Here is a 22,554-nt window from a genome sequence, read left to right as displayed (position 1 = left end):
CTGTGGGTTCCGGCCTCTGTTTCTGGGGCTAGAGTAGCCTGGGAGGCTGCCTGTAGCTCTTCCTGAGACAGGGACTCTGTGGCCTTTCAGAGAAACCTGAGCACTTTGGACCTCACATCATGAAGAGACAGCTGCAGGGATGTCTCTGCAAGGTGAGAGGGTAATAGCTGTGTCGGCACCCTCTGGTGCAAACACGGGGCCTGCTCTGCCCCTGCTATGTGGCCTCGGACAAGTCAGTCTCCCTGTTGAGTCTGCTATCCTTATTTATACTTGCTTCCTTCACTGAGCCACCACTGCTCCTCTGACATGGCCTCGCTTCCTCTGTGTGTGACTTCCTCTCCCTCACCTCCCGGGCTCCCCTCCAGGGCTCTGGGCAGTGGCTCTGCATCCCCTGTGCCAGCTCAGGGTGGGCTGTTCCATGAGAGTGGCCCAGGGAAGAGGCGTGGGGGCAGTGTGGGTGGTTGATCAATAGATAGGTGTCTGTTATATGAAAAGGGTGGTCATTTCTTGGGGAAGTCGCCCTTGAGTGGTGCACACCTCATCAAGGGCTGGGCCTAGGCAGAGACAGAGTGGGGAAGAGAGCAGAGAGGGTTCATAATCTGTTTTTCACTGAACGCTGTACCGCTTTGGGGAAATCACTGCAGCTCTTTGGGCCTCCATTCTGTTGGTGGAGTAGGACTGATTATTGCTCTGCCTCCACCTGGGGCAGAGGTCGGCCTCCAGACCTAGAGCATCAGAAAGTTTCATGGAGGCAGCCCGTAATAGGTGCCAAAGCCCTGGGTCAAATCCAGGGGGCCTGTGGGAGTGGCCGCAGGCCACATCCCCACTCCAGCTCTCAGTGTCCTCCCAGGTGAAACGGGAGAGAAAGGTGAACTGGGACCACTGCTCGCAGCCTGTGGCTCTGGGATACATGCTCCCCAGTCCACACTCTACTGTTCACAGCCTAGCCCCTTGTGCAGAGCAGGGCCTGTCACACCACCTCAGAGAGGGCCTTGTGTGCTTTGCTCCAGGGCCAACAGAAATGAAACAGGAGGAAGCAGAAACAGGAACCATCATGCGTCCTGCCTCTTTCCCAAAGGTGGAGCTGAGAACCCTGTCATCCTACTACCCAGAGCTGTGGCTCCACATTTGGGCTGCATGTCTCACACCCCCAGAGCACCGCACCTCTGTTGGCAGGTCTGTCCTGTCGTCTCCAGTGGTTGTGCCTTGGGTGATCCTGAGACCGTGCCACTCCAGGAGGGTGGGGCTCTAGGCTTCCAGATTCCTCCTGACCTGGGGAGGGGAGCTGCCCTCATTTTGAGGCCCTTCAGCTCCTGCTCTGCCCCTGGGAGTCCTTGCTCCTGCCCCCTGCAAGCAAACTCTGGGGAAGCGACCCAAGCCCGCTCTGCCTGTTGCACCGCTGGGGCTGCAGGCATGAAGTCACCTCCACCAGAGGTGCTGGGCCCGGAAGCCCTCCCTGGAGGTCCAGCGAGGCCAGTTCTGTCCCAAGGAGGGTTGGGTTCCCAGCAACCACCAGCCATCATTCTGTGTCAGGTATGTGCCCTTCTGTAGCAGCCCTTTGATGAGGTGTGTCATCCCTGTTGGCAGAGGAAGACGAGGTGCAGTGAAGTTAGGGCCTTGGTTCAGGGTCCCAGCACAGTCAGTGTGGGTTTTGGACCCGTCCTCCTGAACTCAAGGCTGTGGTCTGTCCTTTCTCACCCTGGCACCCCCCTCTCTCTGAGGAGAGGCATTTGGTGTCTATTTTCTGTGTGGCTTCGCTAGGTCTAGTGTATGGGGAAGACCCTGCCCCTGGTTTTCACCGGCAAGGAGGTCTTAGAGGAAGCGGGAGTCAAGGAGGAGACGGGCACTCTGAGGAGGAAGCTGCTTTGCAGGGGAGCAGTAAGAGAAGGGGCCCCCTGGGGGTGGCCAGGGGCATGTCTAGTTTTGTCGGGTTTCCAGAGGGAGCACCGTAGATGACACTGATGGTAGAGCAGGTGAAGGGCCAGTTGTCCACTGGTGTTTGCCCAGGGCCCAGGGTGCCCTTGATCCTTGTTTCACGCAGCATGTCATCAGCTTTGCATCTTGGCACATCAGAAGCACTTAACAAACGTTGGCCTGAACTCAGAGGGCCTGTGGGGAGCTGGGTGCTGGGACTCAGCAGTGAGCAAGTCAGGCAGTCCCCTGTGCCCTGGGCTCACAGTCGGGGGTGCTGGTCCAGCGTGTGCCTCATTCCCAGCTCTGAGCCTACCTCAGTGAGAGAGGCATGGAGTGGGTGAATGGGCACCCTCACGTGGCCTTGAGTTCTACCCTCTGAGTCTGAGTATCTGCACTGATACGGCAGTGAGAGCCAGCGGGCTGTGCGCACCTCTTGCAGTGCTGGTCTGGGCTTCTAGGCTTCAGTGCCGTGCCTCATGCCATGTAGTGCTCTGGGGTGGAAGTGGGAGGAGGCGGAATGTTGACTCAGTGACCAGGGCGGTGACTGTGTGATCTCAAGCCCAAGCACCTGGGGAGGATAGGGGGCAGGTGGAAGCTGGGTGGCAGGGTCACGGCTCTCGTCTGGGATGGGGAACCTTGTGTGGGTGTCTGCAGAAGCCTGAAAGATTACTCAGGAGGATGGCTGCTCCTCTTGGAGGCCCTTCTCTGTGTCAGAGCAAAGCAGTGAGTCAGGAGTTTGAATAAGGCCACAGCGATGGTGAGCTCATGGGTGGTGGGAGTTCGAAGGCGGAGCTAACATTTGGCCTGCTCTGTGAGCTCAGGCCAGATTGAAGCCATCCGGGAACCATCTGTGGGGAGGCACATGTGACCTGGGATGACGGCCGCAGGCCCGGGGGGTTTGCGGGTGTGCGGTTTGGAGAGTCTAGGGGATCGCTGCTGGGAACTGCTGGCTGCAGACCACTCTGGTAGGAACCCCACCCCATAAAAGTGACCTTGAGGTCAGGGGTCAGGGGGCCTCACACAGTGCCTGGCAGAGCGGGCTCTCAGAGTTGGAGCTGACTGAACCCCACCTGGATTCCAGTCCAGTTTTGATTTTGCCAGGTAACCAAGGCCAAGGGCCTCAGTTTCCTCAACTATGAAATGGGTTATTAGATCCCTGATGTGATCTGAGGGGTATAAAAGCACTCTAAAGATGTCACGACATTGTGCATATGTAAGAAGTGGTCATGAATAAAGTTCTTGCTGATGGCAGCTTTGGGGTGAGTCTCAAAGCTGCTGTGGTGTTTGGTGTTCTCTGAGCCAACTGAAAGCTGGAGGGTTTGTCATAGCCACAAATTTATTTGTTCAGCATTTGCCGACTCTCTGTTGTGGGCTCTGTCCAGTGCTGGGTAGCAGGTCACCCTGCCTGTGGGGAGGGACACTCAGGTAGTTAGGAACCAGTGTGACAGGCCCAGAGCACAGAGCTAAGAGCAGGTTTGAAAGGCAGATCTGGGCTTTAGTTTGGCTCTGCTGTGTGCTTACAGGTGACTCAAGCTGTGGGCCCCAAGTTCCTCATCAGTTAAATGAACATAGTAGTTTGACTTCACTTGATATTTATGAAGATCAGATGAGGTGAAGTAGCAGGTGGGTGCTCGGAGGTAGAAGGTTCTTGGGTAGAGGTGGCATATGGGTTAGGAAAGGTGGGGTGGGGGGATGGACCCCTGGGAGGTGACAGCTGAGCTGACTCACATGAGCCCAGGTCAGAATGGGCCCTAGGCCCTGTGGTGCGTGCAGCTGACTGAGTGGGGTGGCAGGCTGAGGATGCCCAGGGTGTTTGGTCAGGGGAGAGGGCTGGGGACCACACCCCAGACTTCAGGGGGCTGTCTGGGAGGCCAGCTCGTCTGGTAGGGGGAGCCTGGACTTTTTTCTGAAGAAGGCAGGGAAGCGGACACCATCTCCTTGCTCCGCTGGAATCCCCCCTGCTCACCTCAGGCCGCAGCAAAGGCGGGCCAGGCCCTGGGGTGGCTCACGGGACCATCCAACTGGTACTTCTCAGCCATGTGTCTCCTAGGGCAGCCCGGGCCTCCCTGAGCAGAGTCTTTGTCTTTTGTGTCCCCAGGGAGGCTCCTCAGCCAGGGAGGGGCTCTGAGAGGCCCGAGCTGGTGAAAGGCCTATTGAGGGCCACAGAAGCCTATTCACTGCCCTGGGTGCCCCACGGGGAGGCAGCCAATGGCCGCCTCAGACTCTCCCCAAAGGGGCCAGTGACCCCCGCTTTGGGAGGAGCCAGGCCGGGCAGAGGCTGCTCCCGAGCCAGGTGACCCTGTGGAGGCCCTGGGCCCAGACAGCCCGCAGATGGGGTGGGTGTCACACCTCTGCCTGTCCATTCTTCCGATAGCAGAGAGTCTCCATCTCCACCCCTCCCGCCAAACCATCCAGGTTCCCAGTCCTCTGAGGATGCACAAAACCCCCCAATCCAAGGAAGCCTCTTGAGGATGGGTGCTTTCAGCTCTGGCTCTCACTCGGCGTCCTCGCTCCTGGGGCCTATTCTAGCCTCACCAGGCATCCTCCCTCTTTGGGACCTGGAATGCTGCTCCCCCACTTTGCCCACATACCTCATAGGGTTGACCACTTAGGTGAAACTCCCTCCTCAGGGAAGCCTCACTGACACCACAGATGGGGCCAGTGTCCAGCCCACCGGCCCTCCCAGCCCGGACTGAGCCCATAGCCCTGCATGTCCTCGGTAGTTGCTGATAAATCCTGCCACCCTCTGAAGCTCCGGTGGGTCAGGGGTCATGCTAGATTTTGCCCGCCATCCCACACTCAGCACTGAGCCCCCTCCTCTGAGAGTGGTGCTTAGCTCCAGAGTGAACAGGCTGGGGATGAACGGGTTCAGGTACCAGCTCCATCCAGCTGTGACCTTGGGCAACCAGTGTCCTCATTGGTAAATAAAACCTGCTTCATAGAATGGCAAGATTGGGGGTGTCGGTGTTTAGCACCACAGTGCTTGGCACACAGTAAACCCTTAGTGTTATTTAAATGAATAAATTTACTTATAAATACACTACAGATATTTGAAAAATGGCAAAAAACTGTAATTCCACTACCCTTAACAAAACCACTGTGAACATATCGTGCACTTCCTTCCAGTCTTTCTTAGGCTTTTTTTAAGCCCTCTTTTTCATTCAAGTATTTATTTATGTATAACTTTGTGGCCTGCTTTTTGTTGCTTTTTTTTTTTAACTTACTATCATAAGCATTTTTCAAGTCACTGCATTGTTATTTTAAATGCTTTTGTTACTTTTTGAATAGGTAAACATGTTCAGGGCACCAAAATGAAAGGGTATGAGGAGATCCCTAGAGAGAAAGCCTAGGCACCTGCTCAGCACCAGCGTGGTTCCGTCTTCACGGGTATCAACTAACTGAAACCCCTCAAACCCCGAGAGTGGGTTCCATTCTTACCACCATTTCCTAAGTCGGGAAACAGCACTGAAGCATTTGGGATGGGCACGTCCTTCTTCTGTCCTCCCCCAGCCTCCCATGCCACATGCATGTGGGTCATTTGAACTATTCTTGTTACCAGTAAAAGTGTCAAATATTGTTCTGCTAACTTTTTCCACATACTTTCTTCTAAAGTGCTCTCCTGATGGGCCCAGCTGGAGCTGTTCCCCTTTCTGTGCAGTAACTCACTCAGTGAATGTAGTCTCATTTCTGTATTGCTTCCCTATGGATGGGGCCATCCAGGGCTTTGCAAACAGTGCTATAATAATTGTGTAATTTTAAACATGTGGGAGTAAGACTTTAGGAAAAAACCCTCAGGAATGGAACTGCTGGGTCAAAGGCCTACGCATCTGTGATTTTTGTCTGTGGGGAGATTTCATCAGTTTACCTTCCTGCTGCCAGATCTGAGTCTCCGTTTCTCCACAGCCTTTTCAGCCTGGTTGGTGTGTCATCAGGTGTTTTGATTTTTGCAGATCTGATAGGTGGAAAGTAAAATTTTGTGGTTTTCATGTACATTTCTCTAATTGTGTGAGGTTGAGCCTATTTTCCTGTTTTAAAAGCCGTTTGCATCTCCCTTTGCTTCTGTCCTATTGACTTATTATTTATGAAGGGAATTGACCCTCATTTAAGAGTTCCAACAGTGTTTCCAGGATGTTGTTTGTTTTCCTTTGTTTATGGTACGTCATGGTTTTTTTTCCCCCTATAGAAATTTTTAATTTTTATGTACTTTGATATATCATTCTCTACTTTGGTAGCTTTTTTGTTCTAATTAGAAAGACTTTTTCCTCTCTGAGACAATAAAAAAAAAAATTTCTCATGATTTATTTCATTTTTTAAAAAATGATTTAACTTAAAAGTTTTGATCTTTTGGGATTTATTTTGGTATGAGCAGGGACCCAACCTTATTTTTTTTCTCAGCTAGCCAGTCATTCCAAGCCCAGCCATAAAAGAATCATCTTCATCCTACCGATCTGAACGGCCGCCTTGATATAAACTAAATCACCATGTGTTTTAGTTCTATTTCTATACTTCCTATTCTGTTCCATTGATCTGTCTAATTCTACACCATTACCATCTTGCTTTCAGTAATCACTTAGTTATTTCATTTATCCATTCAGTTAGCCAATATTTATTGTTTCCTGTAGGCCAAATACTATTCTAGGAACTACGTATACAGCAGTGAACAAAATGATCAAAGAGGAAAAACAGTCATACTTTCACAGAGCTTCTATTCTCTTGGGTTATCTTGGTTAAAACAGATTAGTTCTTGTAGGACAGATGTTGGCGAACTATGGCCCCAGGCCAATTCTGGCCTGCTGCCTGTTTTTGTAAATAATTTTTTATTGGAACACAGCCATGCTCATTTCCTTACGTACTGCTATGGGTTATTTTGTAATTGGGCCAGGACTGTATGGTCTGCGGAGCCTAAAATATTTTCTGTCTGGACCTTTATGGAAAAAGTTTTCTGGCTCTTGTACTAGGAAAAGACTGAAAACAAACAAAATAAATAGGTAAAATATATATGATGTTACATACTGACTGCCAGGTTCTATGGAGAAAAATAAATGCAGAAGTGGGATGGAAATGTGGTTTGGGGCTTGCTGTTTTGACAGAAATGAACAAATTGTAAATTAGCAAATATGACCAAGAAAGCGGGGACTGAGAAGTTCATGTTGGAGTCAGCCTCTGATGAGATAACAGCTAGAGGGCAATGTGGGGTCCAGGGAGGATTTTTGGTTTGTTTTAAAGTTGGGTGAGTCTTGAGTGTTCTGTTTGTTAGGATTCTTTGTTAGGTTACAAGTGCAGAAACCAATCCATAGTAGCTTACTTAGACAAAAAGAGAAATTGGCTGGCTGTCTGCAGGGTGAAGACTGAGACCCCAAGGCCCAGTGCTAGGGGCTGAGTGGTCCCACTCTAGCCCCGCTCTGTTCTGGACTTCTCTCGGGCTGTTTCTCTCCCACAGGTCGACCTCCTCCCTGTGGCAGGACAGAGGTGCCCACAGCCCCTGACTTTTGTGTGTGCAGTACTGAAGGGTTATGGACAGTTTGGGTTGACAGTGACATGAAGATTTAGCTTCCTAGTATGCTTTAATATCTCATAGGAATTGTGTCCCTATATCATCTTTGTGAGTTTTTTTGGCTTATTTTAAAACATTCTCTTGGCATTTTCTATTGGGTCATGTTAAATTAATAGCTCAAATTAGGTTTGCCCCTCTATGATTTGAATATTCCTAGCCAAGAACTCAAGAACTCAGTAACCTTTTCAATTGTTCGTCTTTTTTTTTTTTAATGCTAAACAGAGTATTTCTTCGCATTTTATCTTCTAATTGGGAATATTGGTTTACATTAAAGCTGTTGGTTTCTGAATGTATTGGTGGTTTTGTTACCAGATGCCGTATGACTTCTGTTGTTTGAATACTTTTTCAGTTGATTTATTTGCATTTTTCCAGGTCAGGTGTAATATCCCCTAGTAATGTTAATTTAAATTTTATAATTTCTGTTATTCTTAATATTTTCATTGTCTAATTGTAGTGTCTAGTACTTTTAGAACAATGCTAATAATAGTGGATTTTGATAATTGTAACTTTTTCTAGTCAAGATGTATTTCATGTTTAAGGAAGTATCCCTTTATTCCTATTTTATAAAGAATTTTAATTTTTAAGAATGGGTATTAAATTTTATCAGTGTTCTCCCCACATCTGTGGAGATAATTGTCTGTTATTTCTCTTTTGATCTGTAATAATATAGTGAGTATATGAATAGATTTCCTAATATTGGACCATTCTTATATTCCTGAATTAAATCCTGCTTGGTCATGGTATATACTTTTAATGGATTACTGGATTCTTTTTAATATTGTATAAAACTAAAATGTAAATAAAATCTAGTAAGATTTTTATCTTGATACCCATGTTATTAGCCAAAAATTTCTCATGTTTGTGTGTGTGTGTGTGTGTGTGTGTGTGCATGCGCGCGCGCACATGCATGCTGTTTTTGGAATCAGTGGTATACTTCCTTGTTTAAAAGAATTCATACATTTTGTAGGCTCTAAAAACACATGAGTGGCATTGGAGCTATCCATTTCTTGAAGATCAGGCAGAATTATCTTCTTAGAAACATCTTTTCTATTATTCTAAAGCATGTTTTTTAACAGTAGCTCTTGGAAAATTTTCTCTATTTTAGTACATGATCCTCCTTTTTAATGGCTGTAAACTACTTTAGGGTGTTTACATAGCCTGTTTAACATAAGTGGTTTAATGGTCTAGAAGAGGATTGGCTTTCAAAGAATGCCTTTTAAAATCTAACCCATGATTATTTCAAAGATCTGGGTAATGGAAAATGATTCACATGTGGCAGGGGAGGCTACTGGATGCCTGTAGGCCCTTTGGAGCTGATAGATACAGGGTTCCTTGTATTTTCCATCTTCATTATTTGTGGATTCTGTATTTTTAGACTTGTTTGCTTGGTAAAACTTATTTGTAATCCCAAATCAGTATTTAGAGCACTTTTTGTGGTTAACTGCAAACACCCACAGTAGAGGAAACTGTGAGTTGCTCAATGTGTGCACATTCCTGGCTGAGGGTGAATGAGGCAATGCTCTGCCTTGTTTCAGCTTTTACTGTAAACAAGTGTCCTTCTTGTGGCCTATTTAGTGCCATGTATTCTGCATGTTGAAGATTTTGCTGTTTAAAATGACCCCAGGCATCATGCTGAAGTGCTGTTCAGTCCCAAGCACAAGGCGGGGATGGTCCTCATGGAGAAGGTGTGTGTTAGAAGAGCCTAGCCTGAGTTGCAGTGCTCTTGGCCTTGGTTTCAGTGTTAATAAGTCAACCATATATTAAATAAACACACATAAAACAAGGTTATGCATTGACTGATGAAAATGTTGTGACCAGAGGCTTGTAGGAACCTAACCCTGTATTTCCCATAGGAGCAGTGGTTCAGTGTTTGCTAATTCAGTGTTTGTGGAATGTAACGCTGCTGCCTTGAGACCCTACCCCAGCAGAGAAAGTGGGCTTGCAGGCATGGAGCTGTCCGTGGTGCTGCCCGAGTGGGTGGCTATGAGATGGATGCATTTCTCCCATAAGTCTATTCACTGCCTTCAGATGGCAAGCGGACAGGGACTGAGAGAGTTCTGGAGTCCAGGGAACTCTCTGCTGGGGTGCAGCTCCCAGGACTTATGACCCAGGGGATTCTTGCTGGGCAGACTTTGGGAAAAGATACAGGGAGAAAGAGGCAGCACTGATCTCCAGGCTTCACAAAGGTCCAGTTACCTCTCGTGTGTTTATTAATGGAGTGACTGCACCACGTGGTCCAGGGACACTGAAAGGTCTGGGATCCAGTGACCTCATCTGAGCTGGCCACACTTACCAGCATCAACATGCAAAGCAGCATTGTAGACAGCCCCCATGAACCCACAGCTGTCAAACAATTAATTAAAGCAACCTTGAAATAGAGACTTTTATTTGAGCCTGGCTGAGGGCTTACAAGCCCCTGGAAACATTGACTCCCATGGATAGGAGAATGTTTCAAAGAGCTCAGGTCATACAAAAATTTTTATATCCTCAGAGAGGCAAGAAAAATTTTCTAAGGGGTACTTTCCATTTATATGAAACATGCAGTGCTTAAAAAAACAAAAGGTTGAGGTTGATACACATCTTGGCACAAAGGTCAATAAGGAGAAGGGCAAGTGTTCTTGCTTATCTTCTGTCTTTGAGAAGAAATTGGGACAGCAAAGGAGAACAGTGTGATGGTATGTACTTAGCTTTTAACTTGGTTTTAGTTAACATGTTATTATGGAAAGAAAATTTAAGTTTTCAAGGGTGGCCATTTTGAGACTCCCAGAGTTAATAAAACCTTCAATACTTACTTAGGTCTTTGGAATTTTTTGTTGGTCAGCTTTTCTTTAGTTGCTTACAAAGGACTTTCCTATCAGCCTCTCCCCCAGTCCTCGTTACTGATTCCAAGAGGGTGGCAGGTTAGACCCATGTGACAGATGGAGTCCCTGGGATTCAGACAGGTTGAGTGAATTGGGCATCTGGCTAGGGAGGAGCAGTCAGGACCTTAACTCAGGTATGTTTGACTACAAACACTACCATTGCACTGTGCCTGCAAGAGTCAGAAATCTAACTCAACCTTGACCTTCCCAGCATTTGGACTTGGAGTATGAGTCTCTGTCTGTCTTCCTCTCTTTCCCTCCTCCTACAGAGAGGACTCCCTTCTCCATCATCCCCTTCACTCTCTTATGACATCCATCAAAATTGTACATTCCCAGAAAAAGTTGTATGATCTTACTATTAAAAATATCAGACAAAATAGACTTCAAAACAAAGAAAGTAACAAGAGATAAAGAAGGATACTACATAATGATAAAGGGCTCAGTCCAACAAGAGGATATAACCATTCTAAATATATATGCACCCAATACAGGAGCACCAGCATATGTGAAGCAAATACTAACAGAACTAAAGAGGGAAATAGACTGCAATGCATTCATTTTAGGAGAATTCAACACACCACTCACCCTAAAGGATAGATCCACTGGGCAGAAAATAAGTAAGGACACACAGGCACTGAACAACACCCTAGAACAGATGGACCTAATAGACATCTATAGAACTCTACATCCAAAAGCAACAGGATATACATTCTTCTCAAGTGCACATGGAACATTCTCCAGAATAGACCACATACTAGCTCACAAAAAGAGCCTCAGTAAATTCCAAAATATTGAAATTCTACCAACCAATTTTTCAGACCACAAAGGTATAAAAATAGAAATAAATTCTACAAAGAAAACAAAAAGGCTCACAAACACATGGAGGCTTAACAACATGCTACTAAATAATCAATGGATCAATGAACAAATCAAAATAGAGATCAAGGAATATATAGAAACAAATGACAACAACAACACTAAGCCCCAACTTCTGTGGGACGCAGCGAAAGCAGTCTTAAGAGGAAAGTATATAGCAATCCAGGCACACTTGAAGAAGGAAGAACAATCCCAAATGAATAGTCTAACATCACAATTATCAAAACTGGAAAAAGAAGAACAAATGAGGCCTAAAGTCAGCAGAAGGAGGGATATAATAAAGATCAGAGAAGAAATAAACAAAATTGAGAAGAATAAAACAATAGCAAAAATAAACGAAACCAAGAGCTGCTTCTTCGAGAAAATAAACAAAATAGATAAGCCTCTAGCCCAACTTATTAAGAGAAAAAGAGAATCAACATAAATCAACATAATCAGAAATGAGAATGGAAAAATCATGACAGACTCCACAGAAATACAAAGAATTATTAAAGACTACTATGAAAACCTATATGCCAACAAGCTGGAAAACCTAGAAGAAATGGACAACTTCCTAGAAAAATACAACCTCCCAAGACTGACCAAGGAAGAAACACAAAAGTTAAACAAACCAATTACGAGCAAAGAAATTGAAATGGTAATCAAAAAACTACCCAAGAACAAAACCCCGGGGCCGGACGGATTTACCTCGGAATTTTATCAGACACACAGAGAAGACATAATACCCATTCTCTTTAAAGTGTTCCAAAAAATAGAAGAAGAGGGAATACTCCCAAACTCATTTTATGAAGCCAACATCACCCTAATACCAAAACCAGGCAAAGACCCCACCAAAAAAGAAAATTACAGACCAATATCCCTGATGAATGTAGATGCAAAAATACTCAATAAAATATTAGCAAATAGAATTCAACAGTATATCAAAAGGATCATACACCATGACCAAGTGGGGTTCATCCCAAGGATGCAAGAATGGTACAACATTAGAAAATCCATCAACATCATCCACCACATCAACAAAAAGAAAGACAAAAACCACATGATCATCTCCATAGATGCTGAAAAAGCATTTGACAAAATTCAACATCCATTCATGATAAAAACTCTCAGCAAAATGGGAATAGAGGGCAAGTACCTCAACATAATAAAGGCCATATATGATAAACCCATAGCCAGCATTATACTGAACAGCGAGAAGCTGAAAGCATTTCCTCTGAGATCGGGAACAAGACAGGGATGCCCACTCTCCCCACTGTTATTCAACATAGTACTGGAGGTCCTAGCCACGGCAATCAGACAAAACAAAGAAATACAAGGAATCCAGATTGGTAAAGAAGAAGTTAAACTGTCACTATTTGCAGATGATATGATACTGTACATAAAAAACCCTAAAGACTCCACTCCAAAACTACTAGAACTGATATCGGAATACAGCAAAGTTGCAGGATACAAAATTAACACACAGAAATCTGTAGCTTTCCTATACACTAACAATGAATCAATAGAAAGAGAAATCAGGAAAACAATTCCATTCACCATTGCATCAAAAAGAATAAAATACCTAGGAATAAACCTAACCAAAGAAGTGAAAGACTTACACTCTGAAAACTACAAGTCACTCTTAAGAGAAATTAAAGGGGACACTAATAAATGGAAACTCATCCCATGCTCATGGATAGGAAGAATTAATATCGTCAAAATGGCCATCCTGCCCAAAGCAATATACAGATTTGATGCAATCCCTCTCAAATTACCAGCAACATTCTTCAATGAATTGGAACAAATAATTCAAAAATTCGTATGGAAACACCAAAGACCCCGAATAGCCAAAGCAATCCTGAAAAAGAAGAATAAAGTAGGGGGGATCTCACTCCCCAACTTCAAGCTCTACTACAAAGCCATAGTAATCAAGACAATTTGGTACTGGCACAAGAACAGAGCCACAGACCAGTGGAACAGATTAGAGACTCCAGACATTAACCCAAATATATATGGTCAATTAATATTTGATAAAGGAGCCATGGACATACAATGGCAAAAAGACAGTCTCTTCAACAGATGGTGCTGGCAAAACTGGACAGCTACATGTAGGAGAATGAAACTGGACCATTGTCTAACCCCATATACAAAGGTAAACTCAAAATGGATCAAAGACCTGAATGTAAGTCATGAAACCATTAAACTCTTGGAAAAAAACATAGGCAAAAACCTCTTAGACATAAACATGAGTGACCTCTTCTTGAACATATCTCCCCGGGCAAGGAAAACAACAGCAAAAATGAGCAAGTGGGACTATATTAAGCTGAAAAGCTTCTGTACAGTGAAAGACACCATCAATAGAACAAAAAGGAACCCTACAGTATGGGAGAATATATTTGAAAATGACAGATCCGATAAAGGCTTGACGTCCAGAATATATAAAGAGCTCACACGCCTCAACAAACAAAAAACAAATAACCCAATTAAAAAATGGGCAGAGGAACTGAACAGACAGTTCTCTAAAAAAGAAATACAGATGGCCAAGAGACACATGAAAAGATGCTCCACATCGCTAATTATCAGAGAAATGCAAATTAAAACTACAATGAGGTATCACCTCACACCAGTAAGGATAGCTGCCATCCAAAAGACAAACAACAACAAATGTTGGTGAGGCTGTGGAGAAAGGGGAACCCTCCTACACTGCTGGTGGGAATGTAAATTAGTTCAACCATTGTGGAAAGCAGTATGGAGGTTCATCAAAATGCTCAAAACAGACCTACCGTTTGACCCAGGAATTCCACTCCTAGGAATTTACCCTAAGAACGCAGCAATCAAGTTTGAGAAAGACAGATGCACCCCTATGTTTATCACAGCACTATTTACAATAGCCAAGAATTGGAAGCAACCTAAATGTCCATCGGTAGATGAATGGATAAAGAAAATGTGGTACATATACACAATGGAATACTACTCAGCCATAAGAAGTGGAAAAATCCAACCATTTGCAGCAACATGGATGGAGCTGGAGAGTATTATGCTCAGTAAAATAAGCCAAGCGGAGCAAGAGAAATACCAAATGATTTCACTCATCTGAGGAGTATAGGAACAAAGGAAAAACTGAAGGAACAAAACAGCAGCGGAATTACAGAACCCAAAAATGGACTAACAGGTACCAAAGGGAAAGGAACTGGGGAGGATGGGTGGGCAGGGAGGGATAAGGGGTGGGGAAGAAGAAGGGGGGTATTAAGATTAGCATGCATGGGGGGGAGGGAGAAAGGGGAGGGTGGGCTGCACAACACAGAGAGGACAAGTAGTGACTCTACAACATTTTGCTAAGCTGATGGACAGTAACCGTAATGTGGTTGTTAGGGGTGACCTGATATAGGGGAGAGCATAGTAAACATAGTATTCTTCATGTAAGTGTAGCTTAAAAATTAAAAAAAAAAAAGAAAGAAAGAAAGAAAAGGGGGATTACTCCTTGATAGGGTAAAACTATTGGTAAATCAAAGATCAACGCATGCTTTAAATATCCTTAATGTTGATCACTTAAAGGGTGTCAGATGATCAGCTATGGAGGTATTCTTTTCTGATAATATTCCTTTCTCTTAATAAAAAAAAAAAAAGCAGTTCCTGTGTGGTGACCTCCAATGAGTTCTGCACAGTGGTATAGAGGGCATGTCAAAGTGTGGGCAAAGGGTCTGTTTGCTTCTATGCAGAAGATCAAGGCCTAGCTTGGATACCCAGAAAATGAACTAAGATACGATATGAGGAGGAGCTTCCGGCATCAGCACTCTCTGGAGGACTCGTGCCGGGGGATGATCATCAAAAAGCCTCCACAGGGATCCGGGCGATGCTGCGGTTGTGGCTGCATCCAGCCCACCGTCTCCTGGACTTGCCATAGGAATGAGGAGGGAGATGTCTAGGCCGGCATGTGCATACAGTGAGACAACGAATTTGACCGGATCTGAACTGTTGGAACTCAACCAGGAGTTGGGAGGGGTGCAAGTTGTGGCACTCCAAAATCTCATGACTATAGACTATCTACGGTTAAAAGAACATATGGGATGTGAACAGATCCCAGAAATGGGCTGCTTTAATTTGTCTGATTTTTCTCAGACTGTTCAAGTACAGTTGGACAATATCCATCATATCATAGATAAATTTTCACAAATGCCTAGGGTGCCTAAATGGTTTTCTTGGCTTCACTGGAGATGGATGGTAATTACAGATTTGCTTTGTTGATGTCACCGTATTCCTATTATGTTAATATGTGTGTGCAAATTAGTTAGTAGTTTAAAACCTATACATACTTAAGGTACTCTACAAGAAGATATGTCAAAGAAATAATCAATCCTCCCATGTTTCCTTCCATATGCTACATCTGTAGTTTTTCTTCTTCCTTCCTAATTACAACCCTTAAATAGAATTCGTGCCTCATATCAAATTTACCGAGTATCATAATTCCTCCAGGTGGTAAAGATACCTCGAGACAAGTGCTGGGCATAGAAGCCACAGGGCATAAATCTGCAAAGAAGTAAAAAGCTAACCTTTTCAAACAATATGGCTTCTCTCTCACTTACCAACTTTACATTTCCCTGTATGGCCCTGGAAGATGACTGGTTAGCCAGAGACGGGTAAGATTCCTCAAGGGAGGAACAACCTAAGACAGGCACAGTCGCAGGGGGGCCATCAGGTGAGAAATTGGGGATCAACAGAGGTGAGGCTCAGAACCTCACCCCCCCTGCTTTGAGAGAAATCTTCTGCATCCGTGGATGTTTTGCTGCCCTTGTCTAGCCTGGAGTAATACTTAGTCCATAGGCACACACCTGATCATCTGATCATCTACATTTGCCCTCTTACAGCACTAAACTATGTTTTCTACCTTTATCTTGCATCTACCTACCACTTCAGCATTTTATTAAAAATAAAAATAATAATAATAATAAAGGGAGAAATGTGGGATCAACATATAAATCAAGTACAAAAATCAAATGAATATTCATATTTGACCTGATTGTTTATAGGTCATAATGCGTGATCAAAACCGAAAGTTTCCGTGATGACTGCCCTTGTACTGTTCACCATGTAAGAATTTATTCACTATGTAAGAATTCGTTCACCATGTAAGAACTTGTTCGTTATGCTTCAGAAGATTGGAGACTGACGAGAATTAGGCTTGAGATGGATTAATGATTGTACATTGAGCATTGACCCCCCTATACTGAATTTTATTGTTGTTAACAACCATTTGATCAATAAATATGAGAGATGCCCTCTCAAAAAAAAATATTTAAAGTGATAAAAATGACAAAATATGAATAAAAAAATATTTTAAAAAATACTGAAGGTAAAAAAAAAGGACAAAATTCCCTATAGTTCAGCAGCTCATCATTCTTGTATATTTGTTTCTAGTGTTTCTATGTGATTTATGTAGTTGGAGTCAATGTGTCTACAGCTGAACATTCTGCTCTTTCACCAAACATTATATTACACACATTTCCAAGTATCTACTTTGTCAACTTCATTGGAATACAATTTATGTAAAATAAACCGCATCCATGTAAAGTGAACAGTTTGATGAGTTTTGATGGCTGTACGTGCCTGTGAAACCACCACCACCATTAAGAAACAGAATATTTGGGGCATCCACCCATTTGCTTGTTGTCACTATAGTTTTGCCTTTTCTGAAGTATCATGTTAGTGTGATCATACGGTATGTAGCCTTTTATGCCTGACCTCTTTTGCTCAGCATGATAATTTTGAGATTTATCCATAGTACTGTCCGGATGAGTAGTTGGTTTCTCTTGCTGTTAATAGTTCTTTGACTGGCTATATCACGTCCCATGTGTCCATTCTCCTGGTTTCTGACTGGAGCTCTTATGAATAAAGCTGCTGTGGATATTTGCATACCAGTGTTCATGTGGACATGTGTTTCATTTCTCTTGGGTATGTACCAAGGAGTGGGTGAATCAATGGAAAATATATATTTAACTTTATAAGAATTTATCAGTTTTCCTAACTAGTATTTTTAAAATACCACATTTGCCCTCTTAAAAATGATAGCTTGTTCTTTAAATGTGAATTTTTGATAACTAGTGAAATTAGTATTTTCATGTATTTTTATTAACCAGTTATGTTTGCTTTTTGGTATTTTCTGTTCAGTATTTTACTCCTTCATCTGTTGGGGTCTTATGGATTTTCTTTCATAACTTGCTGTGCTCTTTGTATATTATGGATGCCAGTCATTTATTGTGGATTTCCCTCTCCTTGTTCCTCTGATTTCAGCCATGCTTCTCTTGAACATGAGGAGAGTCTTTAATGTCCAGGGCAGCTCTTAGCCTTCGTGATTTCTCTTCTTGCTGTTAAACTTGGAGTGTCCTGGGTGTGGAGATGATCTATGCCATCTGTCCTATCCGCGTCTCCATGCGGCACCCACGGCCCCCTCCTGGAGTTGTTCTGGCAGTTCTTGATCCTGAAGACCTCTCCCCATCTCAAGAAAGGGCTTTTGCCTCCTGTTAGAGTGAGGTGTGTCGGGGCTTTCTTGACAGAGTAGGAGTTTCTTCCTGCTGGCTTTGTCATATTGGTGCTAAAATGGTAGTAATTATAATATCTGTGTGAACTTCCACAGCCTGTGGTGAATTTGTAAGCCCCTTGTTCCTTTCAGAGCTGGCTGGTCCTGGGTCTCCTGACCCACACATGCCAGGTGCCCAGTGGCAGCAGGTGCTCCGGAAGGCTGGGTAGGGTCCTGTCTGGACGCCCTCTCCTTTTCTCGCCCTGCTGCACCTCCCCACGCCCACCTTCCCCTTGCATCTCTGGGGTGGTTTCTGCTGCGGAGTCGTTACTGGGAGCTCTGGAGAGCAGGGAAGGTGGGGCTTCAGCCCTTTGTTGTGTGGTGTTTGGGGCTTCTTTGGAAGACCTTTCTTAAGTCGGGGGTCTCGTGGCTGAAAGAAGGTGGCAAATCTATGTCCCGTGCTGTGTGTGGGTGCGCCCAGGCTCAGGGCGATGGTCCTTGCTGGGCCACTTCCCTGCTGGGGGCACCTGGGCAAATCGCCACCTCACTGAGCCTGTTTCCTTTTAAGTTGGGATAACGGATTTATTCAGCTGCCCATTTATTGAGTGCCTGCTGTGTGCCTGGCGCTATCTGGGTGCTAAGATCTGATGGTGATCAAGACAAAGTTCCTACTCCTGGGACACTTGCCTATGGTGGGAGACAGACGGCAGCCACCTGAAAGGAGGTGATGAGGGTCATGAGTCATGATGGCAGAAAGCAAGGTGATGTGATGGGGAGAGCCCCAGGAGCACCTTGGCTTGGGGTCAGGAGAGGCTTTCTGAGGAGGGGACCTTCAAACTGAAGGTGGAGTGACAGTAAGGAGCCACCTGTGCAGAGGCCCTAGGCAGCGAACCAGAGGCTGGCGGGGGCAGGTGTGAGAGCGCCCGAGAGGGGCAAGTGCTCGCAGCCTGGGGCAGGGGCCAGCATGGCCGGAGAGGGCAGAGGGGCTGCTATGCAGTGCTCTGTCAGAACCTTGCACTGATGGGAAGGTTCTAAGGGGACAGGAAAGATCTTTGAATAAAGATCCTGAAGATCCTGTAGCTGTGGGGGGTCGGGAGGTTCGGGGTCTGGGTGGGAGCGGAAGCTGCCACTGGTGTGGCTGGTGTATCAGCGGGGGCGGCACTAGGTTGGGTCAGGTGCCAGTGAGGTGGGGAGAAGGGAACTGGCCCCCGGAGGACTTGCTGGTGACTGTGTGGCTGCTGAGAGTCTCAGCTGGAAGCATATGTGTGGTGGGAACAGCGCTGGCCTGGACGTCCCCCTGAGGTGGTGGTAGGTGTGGCCCCTAAAGGGTAGGGGGTCTGCTGGAAGGGTGACCTCTGGGCTGTGCAACCTGAGCGTCTGCATCAGGAGTAAATACTGCAGGGCCCTGGTTCAGGCTCTGAGGGCCTGCAGACATTTCTCATCAACCAGTGTGGATGAGTGTGAAGAAAGTGCTTTTTATCATTGTAAAGCAGGGAAATGAGACCCCTGGTGTGGATCCCGCTGGGCCAGGTCCTAACTGGGCACATGGAGCAAGAGAGAACAAATTGGCGCATGCTTTGTGCCACCTCCCAGCACTCCGCTCCTAGGAAGGAGCCCCTCTGGGCGAGTGTACTCCAGCTGCCTGCTGAGCCGGGCATACTGATGACGTGGTTCCTTCCTCTCTCATGCCTCACATATTCAGTAGCCTGAATGTGGGGGTCTGACAGAACTGAGGGCTTTCTCAGTTTGCAGCTCTGTGAACTTGGGCATGTTCATTCACCTCCTGAGAGGCAGTTTCTCCCTCTGTAAAACGGGGCGGTGGTAACAGAGAGCCAGGGAGTTTCCTGAGACAATCTACACAGAGCTTCACATGGGGCAGCTGCCTAACAAATCGCTCTTGTCATCATCACCGGGATTGTCTGGGCACCCAGGGTGTCACCACCAGGTTACTTCTATTAGCAAGGTGCAGAGAGGCCACCTGAGAAGGACAGTGCTTCATCCAGAGCGGTGACGCTGACAGTGAACTTCTGCCTCCCTTTGGCAGGTGGTGGGAGTTCCAGCCTGACCCCCTGATTGTCGTGTCCAGAGCTGCTTCTGTGTTCCCTGCAGGGCCGTGAAGCAGAGGGCTGGGCAGCATTTGCGTGTTTAGTCTAAAAGGCCTTCTGCTGGGCTCTGAGCTCAGGAAGCTAAAAGTGAAACAGTTACATGAGAGTTTGGATTTTATCCAGTACTAACACAGCACCTTGCTTGATTAGCAGGGGCTCTGCAGTGGTTGGGCATTGCCTCTTGTAAGAGTGTATCAGGAATTTGCAAGTGATGGCGCAGAAGGAGGCAGACAGGTGTTTGGGTTCACCTGGTGCCTGTGAGCCTGGGTTGGCAACTATCAGTCCCACAGGCTCCTGGCTTTTGCTCCCTGAGGCTGACATGCAGGCTCCTGATGCCTGACTGATAAGACCCCCTTCTGTTTTCCTTCCTCTGGGAACATGGGAGTGGGCAGGCCCCAGCCTACCCGCAGCAGCCCCCAGAGGGCAGAGGGCAGGGCTGGTTTGGAGGCCCTGTCTCTGGTAGTGGTGTGGCTGAAATAAACACAGCCTGGGGTTCTGCATGGGACTCAGCCTTCCAGAGCCTGATGGCTGATCCCAGGAGGTGGGGGCCATGGCTGTGAGCCAAGGGACTTGGCAGTCCTGGGTGGGCTGCTGAACTGCCCTTGAGGGTAGGGAGGGTCCGAGCACTAGCTGGCCATCATGGTCTCCGTCTCTTAGGGTGGGTGCGCATTAGGTCAGGGCCTTCCAGCACAGAAGTACGAAGACTAGGACACAGTGGAGGAGAAAGAAACCAGCAACAACTTAATATTTTGAGTTTGTAAGAAATAGCTCTGTGGTGTATCTTGAGATTTTGTCAGATCTGTTTAGAAGGGGAGGGAACCTACCTTTGTTGATCCTGGTCTGTGTCAGGCAGGGGCTCTTCATGCCTTTAGTCTCAGCCAATCCTGGGGATCAGAGAGGCCAAGCTGCTTGCCCACTGTCACATAGCAAGAGCAGAGCTGGAGTGGAAACCCGGGTCTTTTCTACTCGAGCCTGAGGGCTTTTTCTCCACGTGTGAGCAAGATTGTCATAAAGATTTATTATAAAGAAATACCATTTGTAATAAAAAGAAGAGCCCTGTGAAAATAGGTCTGCTGTGCTGTAAGGCTCCACCGTGCAGGTGAGGTGGAGTGCGTGGCTTCCCTGCTTCCTGCCTACGGCTGACACCGGTTGGCAAAGGGGCGGCTGTCCCTTTAAGTCGGGTTCTCCTTGGGAATTGCCGCAGCCTGGGGTGGTGATGCTGGCTGAGGGTGGTGCCTACCTGGCGGATCTCCCCTTCATAGCCCTTCCTGCTCCCTCCCTGACAGCTTGCCAGTGACGCACCCCTCATTAGGTCCTTCCTTTCCCACTGAAGCTGCTGATTCATCCACCAGTGGAGTCGGCTCAGCTGTGGGGCTGGGAGCCAGCGCTCAGGCCACCACTGGGTGGAGGAATTGGGCCTCGCTGGGTGCCCCAAGGGGGCCAGTGAAGGAGAAGAGGCCTCTGTAAAGCCTCTGCAGATTTTTGACCAGAAATGCAGATGGGGCTGGGGTTGTAAGGCTTGGCCATGGTCACAGGGCAAGGGCCAGGCTGACCGGTCCCATCTCACTCCTCTCTGGCCTCGCTCTACAGGGTGCTTCAAAGATGACCGCATCGTCTTCTGGACTTGGATGTTCTCCACCTACTTCATGGAGAAATGGGCACTGCGGCAGGATGACATGCTGTTCTACGTGCGCCGGAAGCTGGCACGTGCGGGCAGTGAGAGCAGCTCTGACGGGCGGAAGGTGAGCGGCCCCCCAGCCCCAGCTGAGCACCCCTGCAGGGCCTGCTCTTGGCATGCATGGTGGGCTTCCCTGCAGTCCTCATGCATGTCAAAAGGGACAAACCATGTTCCTTGAGCACCTAGGTGCCAGGAACTTTGTGGACATGGTCACACATGCCAGCTGACGGCCGGCTATGCTGGGCATGTACGCAGGCTATCATCAGTCTCCACCATGACCCCTAAAGGCTGTGCTCATAATCACTGTGGTATCTGAGGAAACAGGCGCAGAGTCAGGTGATTTGAGCAGTGTCTCCTAATTAGTAGAAAAGAGGTGGGACAGAGATGTGGGCCCAGCATGCAGGGTCCTCCCTGGCCATGTGCAAGTGACCTGCTTGGCAGTGGTGGTGACACCTCCTGCTTCCAGAGCTGTACCCTGTGTCACACAGTGCTAAGCTTGTTGCCTCTTGGTCTCTCTGTGTCCCCCTGAGAAAACCAGATAGGGCAGATGGGGACACCAAGGGCTCAGAGGTGACATGACTCCCCTAAGGTGTTTAAGCCACCAACTTTAAGTGTGTGAAGGAGTTAATAAAACAAACCTTGCATGTTTCCTTCTGTTTTTGAGAAGCTTTACTAGTTTGTAAAATGTTAAGCAATCTGTATACCAAACGTGGAAATGCCTTGTTTTCCTTTAAACACAAAAAATGGGAGGGCATTGGAAGCAGGAGGCAGGTCTGGAACAGGCAGCCCGCCAGGCTCTCAGTGCCCTGCACCTGGCCTCCAGCCCCGGGGCTGTGGCCTGTTAGTTGTGGCTTGCACGTGGAGTGCGTGGAGCCCTTCCCCTGCTGGATGTCTGGTCTTTGAGCCTGACACACGTGGGATAGATTTTCTGCAAATGGGCAGGCTTGGTGCCTGCTGCAAAGGAGACACAGTGACTTGCACACTGGCAACCACGGAGGTGGTCTGGCTGGGCTGCGTGACCTGCAGGAAGACCCAGGACTTGGCCTGGGCCCTCTGGCAGTCATCTGGTGTCT

At 46.7% G+C, this 22,554-nt stretch overlaps 1 protein-coding gene across 2 annotated transcripts in view; it reads left to right on the top strand.

Moving 5' to 3' along the window:
* Nucleotides 1-22,554, top strand: part of KIAA0930 (KIAA0930 ortholog) — a 43,694-nt gene that overhangs the window by 3,912 nt on the left and 17,228 nt on the right. The window contains exons 1-2 of one of the 2 annotated variants that reach the window (XM_037006791.2): nt 125-152; nt 21,394-21,545. In XM_037006791.2, the coding sequence (XP_036862686.2) occupies nt 140-152; nt 21,394-21,545 (165 nt within the window). In that variant the 5' untranslated portion in view covers nt 125-139. Of the gene's footprint in view, nt 1-124; nt 153-21,393; nt 21,546-22,554 lie in introns of those variants that run through there. The other variant, XM_037006790.2, reaches the window with a different exon arrangement.

The sequence above is a fragment of the Manis javanica genome, chromosome 10, assembly GCF_040802235.1.
Source record: "Manis javanica isolate MJ-LG chromosome 10, MJ_LKY, whole genome shotgun sequence".
In the NCBI taxonomy this organism is placed as follows: domain Eukaryota; kingdom Metazoa; phylum Chordata; class Mammalia; order Pholidota; family Manidae; genus Manis; species Manis javanica.
Note: the sequence above shows the minus strand (reverse complement) of the source record. Positions and strands in the feature narration are given on the sequence as shown.